Below are 14,575 nucleotides of genomic sequence, written 5' to 3'. Positions count from 1 at the left end.
TAAATTGCAAGAAGAAAAAAAAAGAGTTGGGGGAAGGGTGGGAGGGGGAGGGAAAAGAAAGTAAGAAACTCACAACATTGAAAAAGAGAAGATGTCAAACAAACTAAAGCTATCACACAACAGTCAGGAATGAAGGCTACTAGTTCAGGCACAAACAGTACATTCTGTCCATATACGTAAAAGTCAGCTTTTTAAATAAAGGGCCCAAACTCCCCATTTTCATATTTCTTTCACTGATTTGAACTTTGTATCCCAGAAGGCAAGTTTCTGATGTTGCCTCATGTTGTTTTAAGAAGAGGTAGCTCTCACATAGTGCTTCTCATCCACTTATCTCAAAGTGCTTTGTAAGCAATAATTTGTGTAAAATTAAAAACAAGTTTGTCCCACACAAGTTTACATAATCCTAAAACCAAACCAAACCAACTCTCTCCCCTTCGCCCCCAAAAAGGGGCTAGAAAACCTGAAAGTGTTCCTCTGGAAGAGGAATTGCACAGAAGTAGCCTAAGGTGTGAATCATGGCAAACTAGTACACCAAGGAGTAGTACTACTCTCTTTAAAGAGTCACAAATGGTTATGCTTAACTACCTCTTCACAACACTGCTGGCCAAAACCCAAGATGAGCAAGAGTGCCTACACTACAAGGAGACTGGTGGCAATACTCTTTCTGAACTGCCAATTAGCTGCCTGAGCCAATAATACTTAAGAATAGCTGAATAGCTACCACTCTCCTCCCTTGAAAGAGGACAGAAGATTGCCGTCTCTTTTCCTACCTTGTAAAGAGAATGTGTATTACGACTTGGGGAAAAACAGTGATGCACAGCGATCAGAGCTGAACCACCACCAAGAAAAGCAAAAGAGGCAGAAAGAGCAGAATTCCTTCTCACGTGGCAGAAGTGCAGGAGTGAACCCGCTTTCCTGCTGCAATTTGGGCTTTGCAGCTAACGAAAGCTCATGTTATCTTGATGCCCTTTTCTTCTCTACGCAGAGATGGCAGAAATCACTGAGGCTGCTACGCAAGCTATAACTTCTCACCATGTTTTTTCTGCACAATATAACCCTCGGAGCTGGGCTCTGTGCCACCCTACCCGAGCTGCCTCTCATCTGACAGCAGAGGGGCTGCTGCTACTGCAGGAAGACCCTCCTGCTTGCAGAAGGTGAAGTGATTTGCTCAGCAGTGGAAGATGGGAGTGGTTCAGAATTAAACACAAGAGAAAAAGATTGATATAAAGCTGTGGGAAAGGAGCCAAATATATGAAGGGAAACATATCCTTTATGTCTGTATAGTAAAATCCTAAACTTGGTTGTTGACTGCAGTAGACACTACTTTACACTCATCTAGTCAATCACTCTTTCCCTCCTTTGCCTTTGCCTTCCTTTGAGCAGGAGACAGCACTATCGTGAAGTAAATAGAAACTCATTTCTAGCTGAACATCTCTAAACAAGACCCTAGCTGTACCTCACGAATGCTGCGGAACCACACACTTTGTCCACGTCCCCACATCGCGCTGGTGAGGACTGGCACTCGACACCACGAAAGATGCAGTGGGGCAGCATCCAACTGCCAATGATTTTAAAAGCATTGCCACCATTCATCTTGCACGTTAGCCTGGAAAATATGACAGGCTCTGTATCTCCCTCCAGCCATTAGCTGAAACTTGGCAACGCTGGACGAGAGCCAGGAGAAAAGAGATGTGAAGCCAAGGGGGGTGACCCAGCAGTTCCATGAGCCACTGCTGTTCTTTCCAGTGAATGGATATTCATTTTAATTAAATAAATAGCCTCCTGTAAAGTTTTCTGCCTCGCTTCCTGATACTGTAACTTCTTCGCAGTAGTCCTTCCTACAAACAGATATTATTACCTTTCTTACTTAGAAATGAGGTGCACTCCTGAATTTACTTGAGCCACATTCAGTTGTGTTACAACCCCTACTGAAGTCAGAGCCAAGGCTGAATTTGTTTTACTAATACTAATGGCTGGCAGAAAGTACTTTGACATGAGTCCTGCAGATGATGCAATGAAAGAACAAACTGATTCTGTAATGGCAACCAGTTTACTCTAAGCATCACTTGCTATGTATCTGGGTGTTTAAGAAAATCCGTTTAACTCTTTTCAACAAATATACTTTGTCAAAAATTGTTTTTTGGGTGTTTGTGGAAAGAAGGAAGTTAAGCAAGTCATGTTGCTACTAATTTGATTTTGTAGTGAGAACACATGATCATATAGGCTTGAACAGCTGAATAAACTGGAGCTACCCCATTACCACGTGCAGTGAGAGCAAAGTTACTCTACTGCTCATCAGCATTAATTTTAAACTGACGCTCATGATGCCACAGAACTCTAATAAAAATGAAGGTAGGAAATTTCAGCTTTTACCCAGCACATTTTGTATGTGCTTATATTCTAACATACGAGGCAACAAAATAGTTTCAATTTCACTCTTATGGTAGTTCACGACTAAGAATGTTCAGATTTACCAGTTTTACACTTTCATTTTTATAGAGTAAGATTCTCTTTTTCAAATCAGATTCAGAGCAGAATGGAAACCAGTTAAGAATTTTTCATTCTGGGTTTTTCTACTATACGTCTTAAATGATGCTGCTTTTCAGCAGGGTGGCAGCAGGCTCTAAAATGACAGTATAATCTGAAAAGTTTTCACAGCTTACAGAAGGTAAGAAGTGTTTCTTACCGTGTGAGCTTTCAGGTTGTCATGCTTTATAAAATGGGTGCAATTTTCTCCTAAAATGAAATGTTAACTTTAGAAGAATGCACTGGAGGGGAGAATGCTATTCCTCAAGAGTAAAGATCTTTTTCTCCCCTCTGTTTTTATAAATGTAAACATATAAAAATGACAGATGTGTGCAAGCTAGTCTACACACAAACAAACTTCAGTTCCACATGGGCAGGTTCAGCTGGAAGCCTAAATTTGCCTATAGGTAAATGTTAACCCTCAGTAAATAAGGGTTTATTACAAAATGATCCTGTTAGCAGATTGTTAACTGAGCTTTCCTTCTGTTAAGTTTGTTGATAATTTTGGTGATAAAAGAATGCTGGTGCAAGCCTGTGGCACATACCGTTACTGATTTAGTTGCATCCTACTTTGCCCTCAATCCCCAGCACGCTCTTCTACATGATATGACTGGCCACGTTTAAATGGGTGATTTAAAAAAACCCCACATCTAAATATGTGGATACCAAAGCCAATTCTCATTAAATTTGTCAACCCCCATGCTTTATTTTCCATACACCTACCACCCATTAAACTGCATTATACACAGACTCTTGTCTGGTGAGTCTGCAGAATCCTTCAGAGTAACACAAATTTCTGTAGGAGTTCTTTCCCATTAAGGCAGTGGGTCGTTGTTTCTGTACATACCTCTAAGCATCTATATTTATAGAATTATCTGCCGTTCACTTCCCCCACTTCAATAAAGAATTTGCCAGTATTACACTTATTACACAGACTTATTTTACTACAGAACAGTGTATGCATACACAGGCAGCAAAAACTGCTGAAGTCCAACCTCTGGCAGAGGCTTTTGCAAGACATAATCCTTTGTCAAGATTTCATCCTGAAGGACTCCGCAGACCCCTCACAGCTAGCACCGTGGCGATGTAGTACTATTCAAGTGTACTCACTGGCATGTTCATGTGTACCTATGGACAGCGAGCAGCATTTTATGGGGTTTTCATAACCTACTGTTTTATTTATGTTGCAGGGACGCTGCATAGTTCACACTCACACTTGCAAATTCTCTTTACAAGAATTTTAAAGCCACCTCGCCACTGTCAGGGATGCACACTATGTGCAAAATTAGCATAGCAGCACTAGTCTTTTACCTATATACCAACCCGAAGAGCCCTCAAAACGTAACGTTCAACAATTCCTTCTCCACATTTTCTCATGCCTCACTTCCATATAAAATTGCTCAAAGAGAGGATCCACTTAGTAGGATCACAGGGATACTGTGAAGTGAATCGCAGACCATTCGTCCTTGCTTTTATCCTCTGCTAGAATGCACACGTTGTAGCACATGAAGCAGCTTTGGAATTTAATGAACAAATTCAGGCTGTTTTCAAGTGTAACGAAACGCCTGCAATCAATCGTTCCAGTCTGTGTCAGGCTGCTACTGAAGTCAATGGAGTTATCCAATACAATGGCCTTCATAGGTAAAAGGCAATCAGCTAATTTACAGCACTTATTTTTCTGTCGTTCCACAGCACTGTATTTATCCGTATCTGTGTACCAAGAAGCTAACTGAAGCTAAAGATGCAGCAGCATCTGGACATAAGGGCGTTCACAAGAAACTCAAAGCACAAACTACCTCCATTTATTTTTCCCAATGCTATACTCTGTCATATTTACATGGAAAGAACTCCGTGTATGTTCACAATGACTCTAGGATTTGTTACGCGGTTCATGCAATGAGCTCAGGAATGCATTATTGTTTGGTAGCCTCGCAGAGGAAGATGTGTAGATGTGTTTGACAGCCTGTGCAATAACTCTCTTGCTTTCCTCCAGAAAACTGCCCAAACAAGCAATACCCAAAACATTACTACAAAGAAAACTAAGACCATTTTTGGTACCACCCTTTCAGAAATGCTGTGAAGAAAAAGATGAGACTTGGTGGGAACAAGTAACACCAGCTGCCTTCTGAGACTCAAAGTCGCTGCCAAATAAACATTAAAACATTTAAGGTGGTGCATTTCATGCCATGCTGCCCCTCTGCTCAGGGGATTCAGTAGATGTCTGGGTTTTGGATGGGGAGACCTTTTTCACTCCAGTTGGCCTTCCTCTGTTTGTCCTGAGACGTACTCTTCAATGTATCACTTTGTGAAAACTGCTATCAAAGAACCGTTGCTATTTTAAGTGCACATTAACATCAGAAAAAAGCCTTCGTATTCCTCATAAAAATATACTGCAGTATTTTTCTACAGAGAAATGATGATCATTATTACTTTTGGTAAGAAGAAAAAAAACCAACATATACTTTTCTGATTCAAAAATACAAAGCAAAAACGACCACGTGGACATTTGCTCCCCACAGGCCATATTTGCTTATATCTCCATTCTCTTTTCTATATATGCATATAGATTTTCTACGTCTGTGTATATGTATATATATATATAGATATACATATGCTGAAATTTATTTTTAGCTCCACATATCTCAGGTTTTTCTTTACAACCTGTATGAGAATGATTATTAATCTAAAAAACAGTTTTCTAAAAACATACACATGTCAGGTTTTTTCTACCCACGATCCGGATTATTTCAAGATAACTGAATGAAGCAAATCAGAAACAATTTTGTTTTAGACTGCGCCCTGATAACCTAATGATTGTATTTCCAAATACACAATTCAAAATTAAAAATGTTTCAAAAATATGTATGGCAGCATTTTCATGGTGCTCAGTCTACAATTCAAACCTTAACAGATCTTTGTTTCAATACAGGAGAAGATTTCTTATTTTGTTTTGTTTTGTTTTTTCCTAAATAATCCTAGCAAAGACAAGTGCAGCAACCAGAGTGAAGTCAGTTGTGTGAAGGAGTTTGGGCCCAGGAACAGAAATGGAATTGTCCTTAACAACACAGTCGGCATGCTTGGAAGCTGATGCATTACAGGAAGAACGTTTTCTTCACAACAACTGCTGTATTACCAGACAGCACACTTGCATGATGCACGCAATTTTACTCTTTCTTATTTCAAAGTACTGTTGGGACAAATTTTGCCCTTGGATAAGCATGCTCAGGCCCCACTGAAGCCAGGCAGTGGAACTTACAGTCATGTGTCCGAGAGCAGAATTTGTACCCAGTGTTATAAAGAAAGAAAACTGTTTAGTGGATAAATAATGAAGAAAAGGAATTTACAAAACAAACAAGCAAGCATTAAAATATAATTAATTACAAAAAAATAAACAAAAACCAAAAAAACCAGAGCCACTTACAGGGCTTGATGGAGTCTTTGGCCAGCCTGGGCTGCTAATGCTATCACTTTCATCTCCATGAAATGAGGAGATGCTAGCAGAGCTTGGGGACATTGGGGAAGGGACTGGCAGGTTGCCTGGGGTTGGGGGCTGAGAAATACCCTGAGAGCTGTAGCTATCCTGTGGTAGAGGAATAAAAAAAAAATAATATGACAAAGGCAGGGCAAACTTTATTAAAAACAAAAAAAATACATCCAGTTTAACAGACTGACCAATCTTTATATATAAAATATATATAAACAGAGAGACACATACAGAAAACACACACATATATAAATATATTTTTATATATATATAAAAGGTATTAAAACAACATTGTTAATTAGTATAATTTGGAAAGTTTGCTGGATGCTTGGCTAAAGTCACTAAGCCACCATGCTTATTTCAAGCTCACATGGAATGCTAAGCATGGGTTTCCCCTTATGAAAGAAAGAAAAAAACCAAGCTGTTGACCTTATTTTATCAAATAAGGCAGGAAAGCAAAATATTAAAGTATGTTGCTGCTGCTGAGGCGGCCAAAACAGGAAGCTATAACTGAAGGCAGAGAAAAATGGCTGCAAGTATTGAAACCAGGCAAGACCCTTCTTTCCCACCCACCTGGCACAGCCGAATCCCCACGCAACTTTTGGCTTGGGTTGCTTTGCCCCCGCAAGTTAAAATGCCGTAAGAACTAGTAACTTTCAGATCCACACAATGAGGAAAAAAGAAAAAAAAAAAAAGAAAAGAAACAAAGAGATTGCACGTGAATGGAAAGGCATGCAGGAAAGAACAGAAGTGGGAAGGCCAAAACCAGAAGATGGAAGAACAACACAGCAGACTTCTGCGGGCTGAACCAACACCACGTGCGGAGGTGGTAAATACCTTTGACTTGCTCTCGGGTTGGGGGGGTCCTTCTTCTTTGCCATCTGCTTTGAGAGGAAGGGGTAGTTTGGACTCACCGGGTGTCATCATATCTGCAAGACCCATAGGTGCTAATCGAAAACAGGAGAAACAGTTAAGCATGACTACGTTGGGCTTTGTAGGAAAAAACACGCTTCCTGCTGCAAGATTGTGGTGCCACGTGAAGCAGAGGTTATCCCACCTCTGTCCTGTTATTCTAGCGTCCGGAAACCTGGAAACCTCTTCAGTTGAAGTGAGGAAATAAAAGAGAAAGAACGAGGCAAGAATACAAGCACCATGGAACAACAACAACCACAAACACTTTATGAAGTAAAATTCATTCTTCATGCTGCTGGTGGTCCTCAACTGTCTCCATATTTGACCACTACATTTTAACAGAACAGCCGCCTATCTTAATAACTAGTGCACCTTCCCTTTAGCAACAGACAAATGCAAGTGAAAACGATGCGCATTTTGCTTGCAATGTTGAATCCGAGAAAAAGGCTGATTTTCCCAATGACATCTGTATTAAGGTTGGTACCCAGCAGATAATTCCTGCCCCTACCAACTTCAGTATGAATGGCTCAGGCACTGTGAGCCTTAACTACAGAATTACAAGCTGTAAACTCCACTCTGTTGGAGAACTGGCACTCAACTTCTTCCCCTCCTGACAAAATGAGGTGGGACTATAATGAGCGCACAAATGTCTTTCTCTGATAATGGCACGCAGTTGCTTCCCAGGGGTGTGAGGAGTTTAAGGGGTTTTTTTTATTTGAAGATGCAAGTGCTAAGTATAGTATTATTGCTGCAGAGCTGCTGGGTTCCTGGATTTCTAGAAAGATGCAAGGAGGAACATTCAGATAAATAGATAGAAAATACTGGGCAGATCAGATGCTAGAAGGTGCCATGACACCGAATCAATGCAAATAACCAGAGAGCAACAGCAAGACACCGGATGATTTTTTCCCTGCAGAAAACCATGTGTACAGCACTTATGAAATACTGGATTATCTTCCCTTCCTCTCTCTTTTTTCTCCCCCTCATGCCCTTCTTTCAAAGAAGGATGTGAGGTAAGAAAAACATAGGACAGAATAACCTACAAGGCAACAAAAAGGAAAAAATGCATATCCCAAACATCCAAATTTTAAGAATCGGCAAAGCATCATTGCTAATAAAAATAAAAAAAATCTGATCATTACCAGACTAGCGTGCCTCTCTGCAAAACGACAATGCTGGCTCACACTAGGCAGCAGGCACGCTGCATAGCAAGCCACAGAGAGGAGGGGGAAAAGAAGCTTTAAAAATACTTCACAGATTGCCCACTACAAAATGATTATTGCACATATTCATGTATTACTATGTTTTAGAAAATAATTAGTTTTAATTACAGCAGTGAGAGCATGAGCAGGACTCTGGCGAATACGCTGGCAAGCTTTGCAGTGCTAATTTGTTAATATCTTTAGCATCACCGCAGGTTGAGACTATGGGTCTGCCAAAAAAACCTACCCAGCCATGTGCCATGTGAATTTACAACTGTATGCTCAATATTCAGCTTTGAACTGACGGTGTTTTTCATGGGCACATTTTCTTGTTTTTTCAAAGCACATTTGTAGCCCAATCAAGCCCTTAAAGTCATCACAACACATAAATCATAATTGAGATTTAAAAAAAAAATAAATTACTTGCAATACTTAAGACTTGAAGAATTGGAACAAAAAGCCTTTTTCAAGTGATGCAGCTGCAGAGAAAAATCTATCGGGATCAGCTAAAAATGCTGTTATTTTTATGTATGTGTGAAACCTCAACAAAACAGCCAAGCGATATGATACTGGGAAGCCAGCATCCACTAAGCATTTGATTTGTATGCATTTTGCCCTTATATTCCGTTGGAGGAGCTAGGGCAGCTTGTGACCATTACGAAGTGAAGGATGGCAGCCTAACACATTCTAGTTTTGAATTCCATAGCTAAAAAAAAGTTATTTTTCTTTCAGAGATTTTTAAAAAGTGTATGTACAAAATGGTCAAATGTATGCCACAGTCTGGTTTCAAACTGGGATGCAGAACTGTTATACAAAATCCATTTTAACAGTTAACACATTTCATGCTGTGAAAGTGCTAAAAAATAAGTCTTAGCTTTAGTTTCAAAGCAACCAAAGATGACCCTTCCCCTCTAAAGCAATTTTAGAGAGGTCAAACAAAGCAAAGTTTTAACAATCACGCTTCTTCACCAGAATTCTGCATGGCTAAATCCTCTGCTGTTATCTCACTGCTCTCTAGGTTGGCACATTGTATTTCTGTTACAAAGAATATAGTAATTGTGCCCGCTCCTGGTAGTCCTGCTTCCATCAGAATTCCTTTATAAAATCTCTTTTCCAGAGAGGTTGAAGTTAACACCTCGCGTAAAGGGCAAGTAACTCTGGTTTGCAAATTACCGCATATATTCTGACCGTATCAACCGTGTTTAGAAATGTAAAAACACCAAGTCACTTTGTCTTTTGAATATTTCTTGTTGGCATATGCAAATATAACTATCAGGAGTTGGAAGCAATTATGAAAAGAATAATACAGTTTCCCAAATCCTTTTTCACTTTTTGCTCTGATTTATTTCATCTGCATCCTTTCTTTCTACCTATAAGAAGAGAACTGCAAGGATTTTACCAGGCAAACTGCAAGGTTGTCTAGTTTCCCTGTGGCTTTTACCTAAGATGTTTCCACAGCTACTTTTCTATCCACTGTTGAAATGCTGTTTCATAACTTCTTGCAAACGTATTCTCCAGCGATTTGCAAACAGACATTCCTGCACTTATTTTAGCAAAGCGGTACAGCGAGAACATTGTTTTGACCCCTTCTGAGCAGTGAAATACTGTTATTGTCACGAAACTGCTAAAATAAGACACACTCTCTTTCTACACAGGTACTAATAATTCTGCGTGCGAAGTGCAGACCAAAGGGTAAAACATTTTAGAGAGGAGGATAACAGGGAAATCTTGACTCGAAAAGTGTTGTAGCGTACTGTGAATAGGTTTCAAGTACTAGCCTCTGGCTTATTATAAGAATTTAAGAGCTAGAATGATTTCAAAAAGCAAGTATGGGTCACGGTCCTGAATTAACTATTCCACACTGAATTTAATGTACTCAAAGGCAGATATTGACACGAGTAAAACTGCAGCAAAGTATTCTTTTTTGCTAAAGGCTGTTCTATCAATCCCAGAAGATGATGAAGTACTGTAGGAGCAGCAAAACACTAACATTGTTTTTCTCTTTATTGCTAGTGCAATAACAAATCACACTCTACAAAACAGAATATTGCATCCTTCATAAGACATTCCTTCCTCCCTTCCACCACTAGCACTCTCCCTCGGAAAAAAAAAAGGTTTCTAAAAAATGCTTCCCATTCATAGATATGATTGTTTTCTCTATCAGAGGTTCATCCAAATAAATACAAAGTAAAATATATAACGTATACGAAAAGGTAAGTGTTGTATCTACTTCTTATGTTATTTTTAAGAGCATCCTTTTAATTCCTTTAGTGCAAATAACTTTTCCTAGAACTTCATGCTTTATATAAAATATTGTCATGTTAAAAATTCATTGGGAATAATAATACCCAGAAAATGGAAGATTTCAGTAGGACTGAGGTAGTGAAATTAGGAAAAGATCCTCGTGGCAGCAAGGAGATTAATGCCTTTAATGGAGGCGTTTTGTTCACCTCCAGAGGTAGCGGAGATTATGAGTGCCAGTTTCTGTGCAAACACACTATGGACATCTGTGAGATCCAAACTTCATATTACTTCTTTTTAAGGATAATTTTCACTAGAATTAACAAGGCTCACAGCATGAAATTATTTTTTTCTATGTTGGATTTTGTAAGTTTTCTTTTATTATATATATTTTTAAAGCCTGAATTTAAAAAATAGGGAAAAAAATCTAAATAATATATATGGGAAACGTGAACCCATATAACAAAAGGACAGTGGAGGTTATACAATTTTTTGGAACGGCAATTTGTTCCATAACATTCTGGCACTTAATGAAGATTTTGTTATTGTTATGGATGGGATACTCTATCAGAAGGATCTCTCTTCTTTGATCTCATAATTTCTGTGTTTCTAAACTGCTCTACATCAGCAGAAGCTGGCGATCTGTTGTGTGATTCAGTCATTGTTGAAGTACCAGGATGCATAACTGCAACACGATTTTCCTTTCAATTGTGTCATTGATTAAAAAAAAAACCTAAGGCAAAAAAAAGGATCAATTGGTAATAAGGAGTTATAAATACTACTAAAAACGTATAGCAAAACCAGTGTTATACTTAGCTGTACTGAAGCTAGAAAAGCGTATGAAAAAAATTCCGTCAGCATCACCAATCTTGTCTGTTTCAGAGTAAAACCTATAAGCACCTTTGATTAAAATGACTATATCCAAAACCTACCTTCCTCCCTCAAAACAGGCAACACAACTGCACTCTCCAAAACTCAGACAACCAAGAAACCAACTTCTCCCTATTGCTTACCTTTGTTTTTCATTGGCCTCTAATTGAAACCAGTCGTTCATGCTCAGTGCACGTGAGCAAGTTGACTAACGCCCACACTTCACTCCAGCAGCAGCCACCCGGTTGCATTTGGTTTTGGCCCTACACGTTTGACTAAACCCTGGTTTATCTGACAGACGTGTGACTTCTCACTAGGGAGGGCGGGGGGAGAAGGCTCAAGAGCCAGAGAGCTGAACTGGTCTTTGTGTCACGGAAAATGCCTTTTTCAAGCCCATAAGTAGGTATCACCTGCAAATTCTCCACCTGGTCAAATGCACCTCATCAAGCGCAGGGCCAGAGCTGACCCTGAAGTGCTCCCCCAGCTCAAGACATTATAATTTCAAGTGCTGTACTTACACTTGTCTTAAGCTCAGCCCTTCATTTCTTTGACCCAAGCCACGACGAGCGAGGACAGGGGGAAATGTGGCATTCCCGCTGCATGTGCCCCCAACAGTATACTCACACCTCATTTTCTCTTTTTGTTCCCCTGGTACCAACACCGTCTGTGTGCTCTTGGAGGCCGGCTGCATAAAGCAATCGAGATGCGCGTCTGCCCACACACAGAGGAAGAGAGGTGCACTGAACTCCTTCAGTTCATCTCATACTTACTTTCCATTGGGTAATCTTTGAATTAATAAAACTGGAACAAAAGAAAACCTCACAAATGCACTGGCAGAAAAAACCCTGATAAATGTTTAAATTATTAAAAATCCAATATTTCAGAATGCATAACACAATAAAAAGAGTATGACTACCCCATACAAAAGACTGCTAGGATAAATGGCCTTGCACTGAACAGATTTCCACTGTATGAAATAACGAATGGCTGAATTATCTGAACAAAAAAACCTCTGTGAATCTTCCTTTAAACTGGTTATTCCTTAGGAATACATAAATCTTCTTAGGCAGGGCACTCTGCCATCTGTTTGCTGTTGGTTATTTTTGCAGCTCTGGGGGCCAAAGGAAAAAGGGGAAAAATTACTTCTGCTAATAGCAAAACAGAATTTATAGCACAGTTTCAATGCTCAGAAGTAATTTTATTTCAGCAAGCCAGACAAAACACATAACTACACAAACAAAACATAATATTACCTGGGACAGCTCTGGTGGGGGAAAAGCAAGCTATTATCTAATGGTCTTTTCAATAGCTTTTCCCTCTTCATCCAGACGGTGAAGTGTGCTGTCTGGACTAACCAATGGCTTCCAAGCCAGCACTGCAAAAAGCCCTTTTTTGTTGTTTTTCTTTTCTTTTCTTTTTTAAAAATCTTACTGATTAACAGCTTCCTTTCTGTTTCTTCTGCTAACCAAAACCGTAACATAATATTCATGAAAAATAAGATGCTGTTAAGTGTCACAGGAGCTCCTACATAGAGGAAAGAAACCCTCTGGACATACTAGACACTAGGATCTCACAGTGGCCGTTTTCTGCCCCGGAAAGCAGGGACATATAAAATTGCAGGGAGGGAAGACAGGGAAGGAGACAAAGGATGAAGGAATGAAACAAGCTGAACAGGGCAGAAAGGAAGATACTGGAACACAGCTCTTGGTAAGATACAATTCCATTAATAAGGTATCTCTAAAGAAAAAACCCAAAAGTAGAAACAAAACCAACTAAGAAACAAAATCAAATCATCTTAGCACAACCTATCCAGCTTTCAGAAAAACTTCAAAACCCCCAATATTTCAAGAAGTGCTAATGTAATCAGTAAAGCATGCACAGAAACTCCATGACTGGAATAAGTATTTGGGAGGATCCACTTCAGGGTCACTGAAACTCCATCCAAACCCACCCCAATCAAAGAATTGATCTTGACTGAAGTATTATCTTGATGGAGCATAATTGTTAGGAGTTTGAGCTGAATATGGACTACAAAGCACACTTGCACAGAATTACATTCACCTGTCTTCACAGTAACACAAAAAACTGCAAAGAATTCTAAATTCACAAGTCATGATATGAAGGACAAATTCAGCAGTGACACTGAATATGACTTTTTTGCAAAAGGAAGCTATGATTAAATTTCATATACTGATATTTAAATAAGTAAATGAAGAAACCCTGTATATGGTTATATGAATTTTGGAAACAGTAAATATGGCCTATGTTTTCAGAACAGAGTAATTATTTTAAGTGCTCAACTTACAGCATCTTCAAGTCAGAGCAGGTGCACATCTCTTTTTTTTTAATCCAGCACCACATTAAATACCTGAAATTGCAATCTTAGGAAGAAAGACACTGAAAAGCAACAGCAGCCTTTTAAAAGATGAGGTTTTTCTCCTTCCCTCTCTTGCAGACACACACACACAAATACACATACACTTGCTACTCAACACCTACGTCAAACTGGGTCCGAGTGTTCCTGGAACTGTTCAAAACATTGTACTCATCTACATACTGTGCAAAAGGACTTAATGAAAAATGTATGAGTTACTGTACAAAAAAAATATGTGAATACCTTAGCCTAGTTTTGAATCACTTCAAACTACCCAACAGGGGTGAATCGAATGAAGGAGGCTATCCCTCTGCCACCAGCCCAGGGCTGGTCCCGTTAGCAGAGTTATGGAGAAAGGCCACTGCTGGAAGGTTACCCACCATTACCTGTTGAACTGTTCACCATGTTAGGTGCCATGCTGTAAGGAGGAGCCTGTGGGTTCATCAAGCCAGAGCTGTTGTTCATCGGCTGAGTGTAGGGGGAGCTGGATCCCATAATACCGCTCTGATTCATGGCAGGAAAATTGCCTTGCCTGCGAGAAGAAAAAGCACACACACGATGTCTCATTACGTACCTCATTGCTGAAGAAGCTGTGGTTTGTCACAGAGCACATCCCCTATTGTTTGCAAATAGCTAAGGAGAAGGCACGCAATTAGATCATTTTACCTACATGGGGAGCTATTAGTCTTGAATTAGTTACCGTGTATCTAGAGACAGAACTGGACTGAACACAAATTTCCAGAGATGTATACCATGTCATTCTATGTCACAACCAATCAGCAGGAAAATACAATTCATATTATTTATCCTACGAGTAGACAGCAATGTGATCAGAAGTCAAAATCAGAACCTAGGGTTGGCATAAAAAAATTTCAGTGAATTGCAATTTTGACCGTGTCATAGAAATCCTCGCCTGCAGTAGCTTTAAAAAACAGTGAAATGACCAGAATAAAAATGGGTACCATG

The 14,575-nt window shown here is 39.5% G+C and overlaps 1 protein-coding gene across 6 annotated transcripts in view; it reads right to left on the bottom strand.

Moving 5' to 3' along the window:
- Positions 1–14,575, bottom strand: part of ARID1B (AT-rich interaction domain 1B) — a 339,818-nt gene that overhangs the window by 34,303 nt on the left and 290,940 nt on the right. For 4 of the 6 annotated variants that reach the window (XM_054196537.1, XM_054196539.1, XM_054196538.1 and 1 more), the window contains 3 exons: positions 13,996–14,141; positions 6,848–6,957; positions 5,948–6,106 (listed from right to left, as the gene is read on the bottom strand). In XM_054196537.1, the coding sequence (XP_054052512.1) occupies positions 5,948–6,106; positions 6,848–6,957; positions 13,996–14,141 (415 nt within the window). The remainder of the gene's footprint in view (positions 1–5,947; positions 6,107–6,847; positions 6,958–13,995; positions 14,142–14,575) is intronic. The other 2 variants (XM_054196541.1, XM_054196542.1) reach the window with 1 other exon arrangement.

Source organism: Rissa tridactyla, chromosome 3, assembly GCF_028500815.1.
Source record: "Rissa tridactyla isolate bRisTri1 chromosome 3, bRisTri1.patW.cur.20221130, whole genome shotgun sequence".
NCBI lineage: Eukaryota > Metazoa > Chordata > Aves > Charadriiformes > Laridae > Rissa > Rissa tridactyla.
The sequence above is the reverse complement of the archived record's forward strand: the minus strand, read 5'-3'. Positions and strand labels throughout refer to the sequence as shown.